Below are 16,226 nucleotides of genomic sequence, written 5' to 3' on the forward strand. Positions count from 1 at the left end.
CAATATGCTCACATAAAGAGTGAACTTTCAAGTTGCATGATTGCGCATAATCTAATCCCCAAGCAGGTGCAAACAGTTTTGAAGTGATTGACAGCTTTGAAATATTAGCTTTCCTGTGAAATTGTAGATAAAGTGCAGTGAACTGGGTAACTTTTTTCCTGCAGGCTGAGGAGTTCCACGAGGCTGTGCACATGCTGCTGGAGTGGCTAGCTGACGCTGAGCAGACCCTACGATTCCAGGGACCACTGAGTGAAGACAAGGAGGTTATCCAAGACCTGCTGGAGGCCCACAGGGTAATTACCCCCTCAGTCCTAGCCAGATTCAATCAGTCTGAGATTGACTGGTGACTTAAAATGTCTTCCCGCAGTCCTGACTGGTTATGAGTGTCGTCAGTTTGTCGATTGTGGTTTTTGTAGACTGGGTGGACTGTACTTCTCAACAGAATGATGTTTACTGGATGCTTTTTTTAGGGGAGGGGGTTCGCTGTATTGATCCTAAGTAAAAGACAAAGTCTCATGTCATATGTAGTCCAGTCTTATTTCAAGAATTAAGCTCAGAAAAGTTTGTTAGGTCCAGTAAGGTTTGTCAAGTTCCCTGGACTTAACAGTGTTAAAGGAGTTCATTAATCTACAATACTGCTCTTGAATAACCCTGAGTGACAGAGTTCAGTATCAATGATTTTAAAATCTGAAAAGCCATCACCTTCAAGGAGGAAGGCATACAGCTGGAAAATTATGACCCAAAACGAGACATTAAATTCCGGAATGGTGCTCTGTCATACAGGACTTCAAGCTGAGAATTGACACCCACGAGAGCCGGTTGAACGAGGCCTGCCAGTTGGGCGAAGTCATCCTGACCAAGTGCCACCCGGACGCCGTCACCGTCATCAAGCACTGGATCACAGTGCTGCAAGCCAGATGGGAAGAGGTCAGTCCAAGTGACATTGAAAAACAGCTTACCAATGAAAGCAGACTCACAAAAAATATAACTGTGATTATACATTGCCCTTTTGCTATGGTATTGAGTCTGTGCTTGCACTACCAAGGGCACACTTTGTCTTTATCAAAATCACTGTACTACAGTCCAGATGGGAAGAGATATCAGTCAAAGCCGGATAAAAAATACCCATCCAGAAATTGCAGGTGGGGTTGTATTTCAAAAGCAGCTATGCAGTGATTACACGTGCCCCTGTGGCTGGGATATTGGCACTGTGCCAATGAACCACCGAGGGCGGTCTTCCCTCCTGCCAGAATCAGTGCGCTGCCATCCCGATAGAAGTCGGTCCAACTCATAAAAGAAATTCATCCAGCCACTGCGTCCCAAACGAACCCACCCGGTAATACTATCTGTGCAAAGCTTGCTTGTCTGAACAAGGTAGAGCCAGCTCCCTATTGTCTATGTTCCTGCCAGCGTCCTCCACTCTCAAATTCGGCCCCCAGGCACAAACTTCACTGTTCCTCTCCTCCGTCCACAGGTGATGAACTGGTACCAGGAGAGACAGGACAAGCTGGAGGATGCCCTGACCAACCTGCGGGAGAACGCAGAGCTGCTGGAGAAGCTCCTGAAGTGGCTGGAGCAGTCGGAGAACACCCTGCAGAGCAGGGACTCCCGCCCCATACCGGATGACATCGACAGCATCAACAAGCTCCTGGAGGAACACCAGGTGAAGCCGCAGTGACTGAAATTACAAGTGCATCTTCCCTCCTTCAAAAATTTACCTCTACCTTCGTGGGCACTTTTTTTCTGGAAACTTTACTTCGTTTGTCATCAAGCGATCTCCTTTTAGGATTTACCTAACCCTAAAAAGAACCCCTCCCTTCCCAGATCTCGGCTGTCCCATGTCTGATTGTTCTCAAAACATGGCATGCATGGGAAGACATAAATTCATCAGCAGAGTTTTTGTTCAGTCCAAAGGAGGATTTCGTAATGATCATTTATAGTTCATGCTGTAACATGTGCTAGCCTGTGTATTGAGCACATTTTCCATCTTATCCCCCCTCCAGTCCTTCGAGGATGACATGGCCACCCGGCAGCCCGAGGTGGACCGCCTGACCAAGTCGCACAAGCGCCGGCGATCGGCCGACGTGGGCCCCGCAGGCATCCCCATGCTGGACCGCTCACGCCGCGGCAAGGGCAGCCGGCCCATGAGCCGGGAGGCTAGCCCCGGGCCCGACGCCGCCCGCAACCCCCGCGTGGCCGCGCTGCACAACAAGTGGAAGCAGGTGTGGCTGATGGCCATGGACCGCCGGCGCCGTCTGCAGGATGCCCTCGATCGACAAGCCGAGGTGAGTCGTCAGTAATCTACTCACTTCCTGTAACCAATTGGTTGGCCTGTAGGAGGATTGTTGAACTCCAGTTGTCTGGATCTCACAACATGGCTCGGATTTTCAGTAATCTTAAAATTTGAAAGGATGTAAAAATTGTTTGTAACCAAGGCTCTTATCCTCCGATTACATTACATGGTCATTTCGAAGTTTGCATCATTGTCTCGGTTTTGTTACTGTCAGTCCAACATATTTTGGAACCTGCGTGCTACTTTTTTCCATTTCCCCACACAGCTGAAGAAGCTGAAAAACTTCAACTTTGAGGACTGGCGGCAGCGTTACCTGCGCTGGATGAGCCACAAGAAGGCCCGCGTCATGGACTTCTTCCGAAAGCTGGATCTGGACCGTGACGGCAAGCTGTCACGCAAGGAGTTCTCTGATGGAATCATCAACTCCAGTAAGCTGTTTGCATCCTTGAAGCACAGTGATTTGTTTTCTTCTGTTGGTTAATATACAGCAGCCCAATAAACCTTGGTTGTCCAATGCAGGAACTTTAGCTTGGAATCTAATTGCAAAAAAATTGAAAAAGGGAAATATCTGAGAAATGTCTGAGTCTGATGAATGTGATCTTGTCATGCGCATCACCATTAAATAGAGTACATCTCCATCAAGCCATTTCCAACTTGACATATGATTCTTATTGCGTTTGCTACTTAAGATATGAAGCTTTTGCAAAAAAATAGTTTTTCGTGTTCCCCGTGGTCCATTGAAACCAAGTAACAGGCGCAATGCTATAACTCTTGTAAACAGAATTCCCAACCAACCAGCTGGAGATGAATGCTGTGGCCGACATCTTTGACCGGGACGGCGACGGCTATGTGGACTACAAGGAGTTCATCGCGGCCCTCTGGCCTGAGAAGGAAAGCGGCCAAAGCACATCTCACCCGCTGACCGACGCCCAGAAGATCGAAGATGAGGCAAGTTAACCCAGTCAGTGCTTTCATGGACACAGAGATGACAGAATCCGTCAAGTGGTGGAAAACTAGATGCGTATGCACATTTGGATGATGTTTAATTCTGAGCGGAAAGTTTGTTGGTTTTTGTTTCTATGTAAATGTTCACTAGTGAGGAATAAAGGGGCAGTGAAGCATCTCAAGCCTGTCAATCATCTGTGTGGCGTGTCCAGTGGATGGGGCAGAAAGGGGGTAATTTTTGGGGGGGGGTGGGAAAGGGGCAATCTTTTTTGGGCTACTAGGATTTGAAAGAGACAGCACTTTAGAAATGGAGCCAGCACCTTCCTTTGGCAGGAGTTTTTTTAGAGTTGGGAAAAAAGGACAGTTATTTCAGGACAATTTCCTATTTTGTCTCCCCCCCCTCCATGACTCCAAATTTGGACACGTTAATGAATCACCGCCCAAGTCTAGCCTTAGTTTGAAAATATTAGGCCCCTAACGCTCCTTGGCCATGCCGGTGCCACGTGTTTGTCTTATACTGAAACATCACGTCACGTTAACAAATCATCTAATGTTGAGTGTCTCCTGAAAAACCTCAACAGGTGAAGCGACAGTGCAACTTGTGCACCTGCGCCAAGAAGTTCCGTGTGCAGCGCATCGCCGAGACCAAGTACCGCTTTGGGGACTCGCAGCAGATGCGGCTGGTGCGAATCCTGCGCAGCACCGTCATGGTGCGTGTGGGCGGCGGCTGGCTGGCGCTGGACGAGTTCCTGGTCAAGAACGATCCCTGCAGAGGTGAGAGAAACTCTCCTGGCCTTGCATCTTGAAATCCCTCTTGTCAAGTCCAGTCATTCTGTCATAATATTGAGGAATACTACACAGTGTTACTGGTTAACTATGTTAAGCACTGGTCGATTTCCAGTTGAATTTCTGAATTTCAATTTGTGGTGCAACGTAACAAAATAAGCCACAACTTGCTAAAGTCACTGTTGAGTTAAAGGCCTTTAAAAGAACTTTCTTAAATTAAATGGAACTGTCAACATTTTTCACCCTCATAACGTCCGTTCTCACCAGGACACCAAACTGAGTGATACATCAAAACACAGGCTCAGTTTGCCCTTTTAAAAGCAAAGTAAAATGTGACAGCTGGAAAAGATGACCTTAGGACTCATTTTGTGGCACCCGTCACTACTTGTTACATATCAAATTTTTTTGAACAACCTTTTTAAAGAGAGAGAAAAAAGTTCAATTTCTCATTCAGCTACTAAGCCTCCAAATTTGGCGAGCACAGAAAATGTTGGTTACCATCGTAGTCCGGTGCAATGTTTGACGCTCAAGGCTAGTTTCAACTTCGGCTTTGCATGCAAATTCAAGCGCCATTTTCATTCATTTGTGTGCCTCGTGACCGTGTTACCATGTGATCATTTCACTTGTAAGTTGCCCTTACATTAACATGACATTTCATGTAGGAGTTGTTTATCATGTGACCATTTCACGTGGGAGTTGCCATTACATTTAACAGTATGACATCTCACAATGTTTCGTTAACAACGTTCTTCTTGTCCCCTGGTAACATTTCTTCACAAAGAACTTGTAATAAGCTTTGGTCCGGATAAGGGCAAACCTGGTAAGCATGGTTCCAATAAGTCAGTATGCATGCTGGGGAATATAGGGATTTGAACAGGAAGTTTTTCATTGCATCTTTCCGAGATTTACCTCCCTCTAACCGCTTTGCAAAAAGGACTTTTTTGACATAAGACTGCTGAGGTGTGCGGGATTTCAAGCCTTATTTCGCCCTCTCAACACGTGTTCCCAGATATGGCTTAGCTACTGGTATTTTTCGGAGAGGTTTCAGAAATCAACCAAAGGTGTTTCTCAAACTTTGGAAAAATGGTGAAATGTTTCAAAATTCCTGAGAATGAGCCATTTAAATCGTCGATGTCCCCTCCAATAGCTCTTACCCCACCACAGCTTCCCTCCCAAAAGGTCTCAATCTTCTTGTGATGCTTGGGTGTACAGCAGACTGTTTTGCTTTAGGTGCTCAATGTTCAGTAATTTGTTTTGGTTTCTCAAACCTGCTCATCACAGCTTACGGATACCAGCACTTGTCGGTCTATTATCCTCGCAATTGTTACATTGCCAGTGTAAATCTTAGAGATGAAAGTAAATTCTTGATATGTATCGATTGGGATGAGGTTTCTTAATTCGGAAATAAACAGAAAAGATCTAGTTTGTTGAAATTTGCTCAGTTTATTTTAAATTTCATCAAAAAAGTGCTCTCTTTTCCTCTTAAAGTTTATTACAGTTGAATAAACGTGAATGATTCACACACTGTCAATTCTAAATTTTTTTTGTCCGTTTTGATTTCCAGCCAAGGGACGCACCAACGTGGAGCTGCGCGAGCAGTTCATCCTGGCCGAGGGCGTCAGCCAGTCCCTGACGCCGTTCCAGTCCAGTCGCAGCCGGCGTTCCCGCTCCCCGTCTGAGTCCAGTACTGGCAGCGCAGGCTCTCGTAGCCTGAGCGGACCCCTCATCAAGGTAAGACCAGGGAGAGAAGATGAAGCAAAAAAAAAAATCAAATCCCCAAGGTTTGTCACAACTCAGAAAAGTGCCCTAACAAAGTCGGTTATGTCATCTTGGCTACAGTGAACATTCCCATGTGACCAATTATACACTAGCTTGTATTTTGGGTTAGTCCCTGTGGTGCTTAGCAAAGCAGTGTTGCATTGTCACATCGGCGATAACTTGCGATTACCTTCTCGTTTTTTGGGGTTTTTTTTTTCATTTTTTTTTTTTTTGACTAGTGGTTTGGCACAATAACAAGGTGAAAGAATACCACTGTGCAACAAATGATCTTTATGTGTACTCTTCTCTATGAAAAACTGATTTTTGCAGCGTGTAGAAAACTATTCATGCAAGCAAAGGTCTTGAAAGAATTAATTCCAAGGGATTCTTTGCCTCTAGGGAAGATTCTGCTAAGGATTGAAATGTCAAGCCCACTTTTCATGTATATTTAGGCAGATTGACTCTGTTTTGGGGGTTCTACATTTCTAAATGAATTACTTGAAAAATACACCGTTAGTGAAATGATGTTTCTCTCAAATGCCATTCACATAAATTTCAAAGCTTGACTAAAATGCCTTTTTAAAATAATTCCTCCTCCCAGATCAAAGAAAAACGCAGGGTGACCCGCCCTTGGCAGGAGGGGACAACTACTAGCACTACCCGAAGCACAACACGGACCTCGGCGCGCACTTCGACCTACTCCAGCACGGCCAGCGCCAGGAACGGCGACTCGACCGTCAGGAAGACAACAAGCAGGGAGACCTACTCCACACCCGGTGAGTAGGACTGCAGAATGAACTGACATCTCCCTCGAACCACTTTGCCATTTTCACGTGCTTTTTTTTTTTCCCCCCAATTAATGCTGGCCCCCTCATCACCCAGCAGCCATCTTTGGTGCTCTCGATTTCCATAATGGTGAACTCTTTTTTAACGTCCATGTCCCAAACCTACACTGTGTCTTGAGCAGTACTGAAGAATTGGGAATGAAGTTTGACCTTGAATTTTTGGACAAAAGGTGCCTCCAGTTATTGCATTTCATTGGCAAAGGATCTCCTCCTTTGCCACGCCAAATTGTCTGCGAACAGTGCCTACGTTTGTCTCATATGCCGTACAGCCAAGAATTACACCGAGGGAAAGGGTTGAAATCTTGCTGCCTATTAATACTGCTTCATAAACTGACTCTTTTTAGCGCTATTAAATATCTGTATTTCAATGCTATCACAGATCTCTTAATAACTTACCATGCCAAACACAGAGTGCAGTACTGTACTATTATCACAGTGAATATTAATGTCATTATGTTGATATAACAATTTTGTCCTTTTTTCTTTTCTGAGTAATTTTAATTTCTATGACATATACACTCAACACAACCCTTTCAATTTCTTGTCCATCTTTCCCCATTTTTTTTTCTCTCTCTCTGTGGTACCACATGGTAAATATGTCTATATCTCTGTCTTTCTCCATTTGAACCTCTTCCCTGTCCTTGATGTCTAGATCCGCTTTCGCCTTTAAAGGAAGAAGCGCCAGTACGCTGGGACTCTGTTTAATACACACAGTCACACGCACAGATACTCAGGGTGAAGGGTCTATCTTTGCTTCTGCATTTAAAGGGGCACTCTGGTCTTGATCGATTTCCTCATTTACGGAAAGAAAGAAGTTGATTTTAACCTAAACCTTTCATTGGCCTGAGTTTTGCGTAAGAATTGAGCGAAAGACCAGAGTGCCTTGAAATTCCCCTCCGAGCGCCACTAAAACATGTGCTTTCTATACCCCTTTAATGCTGTTCTTTCCTTTTTAACCGTGTCTGAATTAACTGCCACTAAAGCTATAAATGTCCCTGTCATTAACGCACATTATTTGGTTGTTCAGTTTCGTCCCACAAAGCCTTCAAAAGGGGTGGAATGCGTCGCTAGGATGTATTGCAAAGTATGTACATGGCTACATTTCCCCCTTTTTTTGTTTCAAGTTTGCAATTGACCTCGAAAACGTTGTGTTTGTCCAGGTCCTGTTTGTATTGTCCCATTTGCATTATGCACCCCTTTCCATCAAATTCCCAATTTCCTCTTAAATCTCCCACTAATTCCCTCCATTTGCTGTTAAGACATTAACAAGATCTTTGTTTGTGTGTCCTGCATATTTGAGCATCTTTTTTCAGTGGTTTGTTTAATTACTGGTGAAAGAAATAATATGTTGTAGTCATCGATTTTATGTTAGTCATAGCATTTTGTATGACTGTCTTTGTAGTAGATTTTGCTCCTGGATGAGTTGAACATTCTTTTTCTCACTTTGAATTGATTTACTTGAATGCATTGGCAAGTCAAGACTTTATATTGATTTTCGAGATGCATCAAAGAATGTGCTGCCCTTTAGACACTGAAAGACGCATATTTTATTTTCATTTTGTGTCATTTATAAAGCTTCTTTCACTTTAAGTGAAATTAGTATGCAGATCAAGTCCTTGGACGGATCACCCTGAGAAAAGCAAACCCTCACATCAATTTGGGGACAATTTTCCAACAATAGATTCTTTTCAAGGTGTCTGAGTACCCTCGATGCTTTTATCCTGTTAAGCAGTGTCTCAACACGCACTAAAAATTGACTTGTGAAAAGGCATCTGCAATTTCCCCCCCCCCGAAGCTTTACCACCTATCAGAATAGATGCATCTCAGCCTTGCTTTAATCTCCTACACTCTGTTGCCATGGTAGCCAACCTCTCAGTCCCATCTGTTCCGTGATGATGCATTGCTCCGTTTGGCATTGTTGCACTGCTGTCGTCAGGCAGCAAGGATAATTGCATGTGGAGAGAAGTGGCTTTTTTTACTCAATTTCTGCTGTTTCTAGATATGCCGTGTCTTTCGAGGGATTATTCATTTCAAGTTACACAGCCATTGCAAACAACTTGTGTGCAGTGAAAAATCGTCCGAACATCAGTTGGAAAAAAATTGTTTGAAACAAGAAAATGTGTGTTTGCTGTCACATTTTCAATTAAGGATTAAACCTTTCAAATGGGACAGTTTTAAGTTAAGATTTTTTTTATTCACCAGCTAAAAACTGCCTGGTTTGTTCTCATTTTATTTGTATCTTAGTGCAATGAGATTTTTCAACTTTCTTGTAAGACAGAGGAAATATATACAAAGGAGTCTTTGTACCCCCTCCTTTTTTTTTAAAATCTACCATATAGCCACACAGTTCCCCTTGTTGGCTCGGTAATTTAATTTGCATCGAGGTCCAGGAAGCCAGCTTGCTATCCGGCACAGTCCGCCAGGAATTTAAATTTGATTAAATCGCATCAAAATGAAATTAATTTTGACAGGACACAGAGCAAACACAATAAAGTTGTCCCAAACGAGGGGACCGACAACAAGAGATACGTGCATTATGCACGGTGGTGTATGCTGCACAGGCATGTTGCCCTCACTCAATATCTTCCCCCACCAGTTCGGTCTTAGGCTGTCGGGGTGACGTAGAAGTTTCTTCAAGATGTATTTCTTGTGTTCAAGTGTGCACTATGCTAGCAAATAAAATTTGTATATGTTTTGTTTAAGTGGGTTATTGGTTGGATTTTAGATGTAGACGCTTTGACATAAACCTGTGAGACGTAGTTTACAAGAGTTTAAACTGATGCACCCTTGATGCCTAAAGTAAAATGTCTACAAAACGCTGGCATTCAGGCAACATCCTTGTAGCTGCTTTTTTTTTCTTTCTTTCTTTTTTCTTTTTTGTCATACTCTGCAAAACTGTTATCAAACAAAATGTGACTGAAATCACATTTTGTTTGAAGGGAAATTTTAAGATGATTTCAGTGCATGTTTGTACTTCCATCACAATAAACTATAGAAATAATTTGCTGTGGGTTTTTCACCCTTTTAAAATTTCCATACGGGTTATACGTCCTGCTGAAGGACGTCGTGGTTAGGTTGCCTGCTGCCGCATTAGCATTTCATTTCTGGGGATAAATTGTGTGATGCAACTTCTGTGAAGGCGCAATTAAATCTGTGAGGCAAATGGGATGAAGTGGTTGCGATAGTCGTTCAGCAGAGCATGGCCATGGATTCTTAGATCCGTCACAGTGAAGGGTAGCTAGAACAAATCAAATTGAATACTGGAACTACATGCAAGATGTGGCAATGATTGTGAAGAGGGCTTTTTTTTTCTGCTGGACAGGTGAAATTTTATACACTGAGATTGTTTTTTTCACTTGCATTCAATTCACTCAGATTTCTTGTGAAAGAAGTAGGAAGGTATTGTCCAGCAAGTGCAGCAAAACTGACGACTCACTACTTCAGTAAATTCAGAGTGAAATTTTGAATTCTGGAATGCCTTTTTTGCAGTAAACAATAGAGCATCTGTTACGTGTTAGTAGATGACCAAACCATTAGACACGACCGGAATTGGAAGGAGCCCTGATCAAACACTAAATGTGCCTATTCCATCCTGTCCTAACTGAGGTTCATTTGTACTTCTTGGTGGGTGATATCTCTGAAGTGTTGTTTGCCAAAGCTAGTTTTTCACATCCATAGGAGCACGAGATGAGATCCCTAGACCGCTCGGTTTGCCCAACACACTTCCCGCATGGAAAACGTGGCTGCACTGATGGAAGGGCAAACAAATGCATCAAGGACTCCCGCTCTCCATCCCCCCCCCCCTTGGCAATCCTTAGAGCGTAAATAGGCCGAGATGTGTATTTGAATACTCTAGGGATCTTTGTGTAAACAGTTGCTACTGGCATCGGGGACATGTTCAGAAATACGTACGCATTGGCAGTCTCTCTGTCTCTTTTTTTTTTTCTTCTCTAAATAGCATTAGTTTCTGTTTGATGACGGGCAATAAACCACGGTCGTAGAAATTGACGAGAAAGGACATCACCCATGTTGCACGCGGGATTTTTCACACAAGTAACCTGCATTTCATTACCCGTATCTACAGTACTAATTGTAGACTGACTCATTTGAGCTTGTCCCAGTTTGCATGCCTTGGAAAATATCTACACGTATATACAACATCTTTGAAAGACATGCCTTGAGATGCCCGTCAAGACATGTTAACATGTCCCCAGTTATCATTGAGATTGCCCTCATTTTTGTTCATGAGATTTCTGAATGATTCATTCATGGGATTTGAGAGTGGTTTATCCAGAAGGTTGGGCGTGGTGTTTTTGCAGTGCCAAATTTGGCGCAGACCTTGCATGTTAAGTGTGACGTGAAGATCCCTTGTTTTGAATGAGCAAGTCTGGTTGTTGGGGTTTTTTTAATTCCCTCACATCAAAAACTCACAGAAATATCTGATAAGCATGAAATGTACTAAGTCATGACAGAACTGTGCACATTTAGTAATACGGGTTTCCTTAGTTGCCGTAACCCCTCCCTCAGGAACATGTACATGAATAGATGCTAACTGTGAGTGTATCTCTCCAGCTGTGGTTTTATTAACTTATCATTGATAACTTACTTGTTCATGATTTGTTGTTTTCTGTGTCATATTAGGCATGGGTATGGGCCGCCCTACCTCAGCAAGCTTCTCGACCTCTGCTGATGTGGTGGGCCAGTACTCCACAGTGGATGTGCAGACGAGGCCCATTGGAAGTGCAGGCGGTGTGCGAGGGGAAGTCACAGTGCGGACCGTCCGTGAGGAGGAGCGCACCGTCAGCCGCCCCGCCTCCTCCCAGTCGGTCTACTCAAGGTTGAGCACGCCCGCAAAGAAGACCACAACAACCTCCTCCTCGACCAAGACATCGCCCAAGCCCAAGAGCGGAGTCTGGCGTTAGAGGTCCCATCCCACTTCTGACACCAGATTGAGACAGCTGCCTCAGAGCATGCATAAAAATAATGAAAGGGACTAGAATTTGATATTTCACTAAAAAAAAAAATTCTGATAAGAAAGCTCTCCAGTGTGTTTTCATGTTAGACCATACTTCTCAGTAAAACAGATTTCACACTTTAGTAAACAAAAAGTTAATGTTTTCGTTGTAATTTGATCCTGTGTCATTTCAAAGGCACTTTATGAAAGTCTGTGTGAGGGGATTGGTGTAGTTAATTTCCAGTGAACTTAATTCTCCTTCATGATATCAGGCATTGCTACAGAAATCACCATGAAAAGTTTTCTGAAGGGAAACATTTGTCATGGTGACCCCTGTGACCTTTTAGTGACCTTGTAATGACCTTACATTATAAATAAACTTCCTCTTTCATTAAAGTGATAGAAATTGATCTGCTCTGGGGCATTTGTCACATTTAATGTTCTGTCTTCCTGTAGGAGTGGCTTGATGAAATAAATAACCCAATATTTGAGTATCTTAACTGCTGAATGATAGTCTTAGAATTGTGTTGATCAAGTCCTGGGTAGAAAATATTATTTCGCTGTCATATCTGTATATATCGGAAGGGAGCGATTTATTGTGATTACTTTTTTCTATACTTGATCATATTTTTATATCTGTAGGTGAGACGAAGTCAGTTACTTACTAGATATGAGTTAGTTGTGTTATGTTGAAAGACTACATGATGTAGTCTTGGATTGTGACAAGATTTTGTTGAGAGGTGTCAGACTGAAGTAACTCAATTCGAGTTTTAAACACGTGGGTTTATTATACCCCCAGACATCCCTACTTTGACAACGCAACCGTCGATTGTGTCAAGATGTACCAACCTAGGACGAACCAATGACAAGAAAATGGCATCTTAAAAACTTTACAAAAGTCACATTATACATTGATGTGATGAAGTGTCAAGTCTGTGGTGAATTTGGAAAACCCACAATTATGAGGTTTCACCAAAGTATCCACTCGAAGAGATAGTGGAGTTTTTCCATTTACAGTAGAAATTTGGTCTTTGCAGTAGTGCATGAGACCAGGATAGTACATTACTTAATTTTCCTGTAGACATAGGTTGTCACGTTTTTTTTTAACAGTGGTGAAGTGTCGTCAAACGACAGGATTATTTTTGGCCAAGAAGTTCAGCAAATGCCATTTAAAAAAATTACTGGTGTGTGGGATCTTTTTTATATATTTTTGAGTGGACATGGTCGTAAGAGACAGCATAGCCTTTATTGCTTTGAAATTTCATGTAAAGAAAGGGTTAAACAATAAAATCATTGTAGTAATCTTGTAGCGGTATTGTCCAGTAGGAAGAAGTGAAAAACAGTTGTACCTTACATGTAGTGTAGACAATTGAGCTCTGAAATCGAGACGTATGAGCTGCTTTCTTGAAAACAACAATGTGTATTCTTTTTATTCTGAGTAATCGAAGCCTTCGGGGACAAGGTTTTATTTCTCAAAATAATTAGGATACCCTTTGTGAAATGCTGAAGCATTTAATTGTACTGTTTGAGAATGCAAGAAACACGAACGGGGACCAGTTTCTTGTGTTTGATAACAGCACGTTTTTTTGCTTGGTACTGACAGCGAGGTAACTTCTGGGGACCAGTTGTCTTGCTGTCAATTCGTTGATCATACATCACTCGATTCAGCACATTTTCCCGTCATTAAAAAAACCCACTTTTTTCCAGTTCTGTGCTGCTTATTTACAGCACTATCTAGATTTCATTTTACATGCAGGTACTGGATATTATGGGGAAGTGTTTGGTGCCCGCATTTAACTTGAAACAAAACTTGTTTGTGGTTTTGCGTGGATGTTGGGGACCATCCATTCCAAAATCGCCAACAGCAGCGCAGTGGCGCATTCTTGGGATGACGCATTTTGTCGAGGACTTATGGGGATCAGTCTGTGGATAAAATGTCTTGTCGCCCCACGATGCAATTACACATTAACGGTATTGTGCAGTAAGCAATCGCAAACTAATGTTGGATGTCACCCGCGTTATTGAAATAAATATTAAATGCTTCCTTTCCTTTGATTAAAGTAAGCACGAGGTAAATGGCAAAGTGTAGTCGTGGCATTTAAACTTGTTTAAGTCTTTCTTTCGTATCGAATAGTATGTAAAGAAATCAATTGTATAGTGTACTAAAAACGTTCCAACTCTTGAATGCACTTGGGAGATGTGTAGTGCAGACAAATGCGATTGGTGATCGACTATCTGGGTTTGTTAATGTTTACCAGTTGAACAAGGTTGATCTAAAAGGCCCTCCGTAGTGGACGATTTACAGCAGGTCACCCCAACTGGTTAATATGAAACATGCCTTCAAGGGTTCGGGTGAATCGTGCACAACTTGGACATTGCGACGGATGGGTTAAATCACCGTATAATCCATGTATTAATTTTAGTAATTATTAAATCAAGTTTCCATCTGTAATTTAAAAAAACATAAAGCACAATAGTTGTCAAAATATGGTATTCAGAAGTTACTCTGTAATGACACGCATTGGATTCCGTTGAACATTTCATTCTGTTTTGTTGGCGGTGAACCTCTTCTCGCCTGTTCAAAGTTCGGCCACACTGTGGTGAAATTCCTCACCTGTTTGCGGATACCGCTGCTACCGTGAGGAACCAGTTAGGTCGTGGGTGTCGCTGAAATTGTCTTTCATCGAAATGATTGTCGAGGAATTCCATTGCGTGTAGAGATGCGTACTTCTGACTGAAAAGGGCTCCACACATTGGCATGAAATTATAAGTAACAATTAACCAGTAACCGTGTTTTCCACCAACGCGTACTATTTTGCAGTGGAAAATTACATCTCGAAAGACTTTATTAATAATTAAGCAAATTGGTTTTGTTTTTTCTTTCGAGACGTAGTGTTCATTCATTGAAAGTGCGTAGATTAGCAGAAGTTTGCACTTAGGATCTCATTTGTTTCAGTTTATGTTCGAAGGAGGCAGGCTTGATTTAAATGATTTTTAGCAAATTTCGTTTTGGCAAAATTTGAGCAAAGGTTATTTCACTGTTGAGTTTCTTTCGTTTTGTAGCTCATTTTGTTTTCAAATTTCATTGTAGACTAAATGAGATAATTTGCACTGGTGTTGTGACAAACTGATAATGCGCCAACCGTAAAAACGACTATTACGATGACTACGGTTGTGTACTTGGCTGAACGTTTCCTTTCATTCGAATTACATTCTCCTTTTCTTATGTGATTCGTCGAAAGGCGTGATGTGTCTGACGTCATTTTTTCAGTCCAATCACATGGATTTAAACGGTGTCGCTCCATAGTGCTTGTCTGAGTACGGCAGGTTGAAAATCTAATTAGAATATACAGCCTTTTGTTTACATATTAGCGTTGCTTATTAGAAGTGCAAAGACGTCTTTTTATCTACAAGTTGGTTAACTTTGTATTGTCAGCAACAGATTTAATTTAGTTGTATTCAAACGGCTTTCCTACATTTTGTTTTGGGGAACTTTTTGCTATAATCGTGTTTGTGACACGATTGCCTTTAAGCGAATAAATTTTTATTTTGCAATAAAAATACAGATCATTTCTAGAAGTGTGATTTCCTGTTGGTCGTTGCTGTTTTAAACGGTTAATTCTGAAAGGGTCCACCGATGCATGGCAAAGCGAATGTGCCAGTATCAATCACAGCATACAATGTACAGGGATGGGACTCTTGTAGTCGCGGTTGTAACGAGGAAAGGTCGTTAAGTAGCTTGTGTGGAAACCTGAGGCTATGTGAGAACACACATTTAAGCGTGCACTGAAAGCTGGTAAACAACTTGTGTCATGGACGTCCGATTAGGGCGTACCCCTCCCCCGTTGTGCGTTAACATTTGACAGTACCCGCTGAGAAGTGATGAAAGCCGGCCGCGTAAATCACGCGCGGGCATCTAGATGCAAGACGGCTTAATCGATTCTGATTGGTCAATAGTCTGTGTGCACGCGGCTCGCTACGCGCGCCAAATCCATATAAGGAAATTCTATTGGACAACAAGGAGACGGGCTTGTTCGGAAAATGACAGTAACATTCTAGAACAAAATCGTTGGAATCCATCACATATTGGCTTCTTTTGACTGTCTAAAATTGTATTCAGCGGCGTAGCCAGGATTCGGGTGGGGAGAGCGGGAGGCTTCACGCTAAAATAACATACAAGGGGGCGACGATTTTTTCACGGGGGGTGCCCCCCGGCACGCCGCTGGTCGTATTTATGCATGGAAATAATTATGCGCGTGGTCGGTCTTAAAATGCATGTACGGTATAACGTTTAAGACCTTGCTTAGGAGCGTAAACGGCGATAATGCCCCACTCGCAGCCGCGTCTTCTCCTTAGCCGCATGTTTCAGAACGGCCAACACATTCCCTTAAATTGATAGTACTCGTCTGTTATTTTAAAAATGTGTTTCGTGTGGACAATAAACATGACTGTGTATATAGGTTACAACCGCAGAGAAGTCCAAACTGGTGTCAACGACGTATCCTTTGCCCTCATTTACATCTCAGAGGAAACCGCCGGGTAGAAGCTGGGATAGGCTAAGGACCGTCATTCATCTATAACCATAATTTGTCAAACGAAATAAATAGTTTTAGATATAAAGCGTGATCCGATGTACCGGAGTTTA

At 42.5% G+C, this 16,226-nt stretch overlaps 1 protein-coding gene across 17 annotated transcripts in view; it reads left to right on the plus strand.

The window, feature by feature from the left end:
- LOC110985497 (uncharacterized) overlaps positions 1-15,146 on the plus strand; it is a 277,011-nt gene extending 261,865 nt beyond the window's left edge. For 14 of the 17 annotated variants that reach the window (XM_087148948.1, XM_087148949.1, XM_087148952.1 and 11 more), the window contains 10 exons: positions 165-293; positions 784-927; positions 1,475-1,663; positions 2,004-2,285; positions 2,559-2,721; positions 3,075-3,241; positions 3,820-4,012; positions 5,589-5,755; positions 6,384-6,558; positions 11,269-15,146. In XM_087148948.1, coding sequence (XP_087005074.1) covers positions 165-293; positions 784-927; positions 1,475-1,663; positions 2,004-2,285; positions 2,559-2,721; positions 3,075-3,241; positions 3,820-4,012; positions 5,589-5,755; positions 6,384-6,558; positions 11,269-11,549 — 1,890 coding nt within the window. In that variant the 3' untranslated portion in view covers positions 11,550-15,146. Of the gene's footprint in view, positions 1-164; positions 294-783; positions 928-1,474; positions 1,664-2,003; positions 2,286-2,558; positions 2,722-3,074; positions 3,242-3,819; positions 4,013-4,805; positions 4,913-5,588; positions 5,756-6,383; positions 6,559-7,279; positions 7,363-7,654; positions 7,712-11,268 lie in introns of those variants that run through there. The other 3 variants (XM_087148955.1, XM_087148956.1, XM_087148960.1) reach the window with 3 other exon arrangements.
- Positions 15,147-16,226: the final 1,080 nt, after the last annotated feature.

The sequence above is a fragment of the Acanthaster planci genome, linkage group LG18 (assembly GCF_054643075.1).
Source record: "Acanthaster planci isolate LZ-2023a linkage group LG18, COTS_SCS, whole genome shotgun sequence".
NCBI classification, from domain to species: domain Eukaryota; kingdom Metazoa; phylum Echinodermata; class Asteroidea; order Valvatida; family Acanthasteridae; genus Acanthaster; species Acanthaster planci.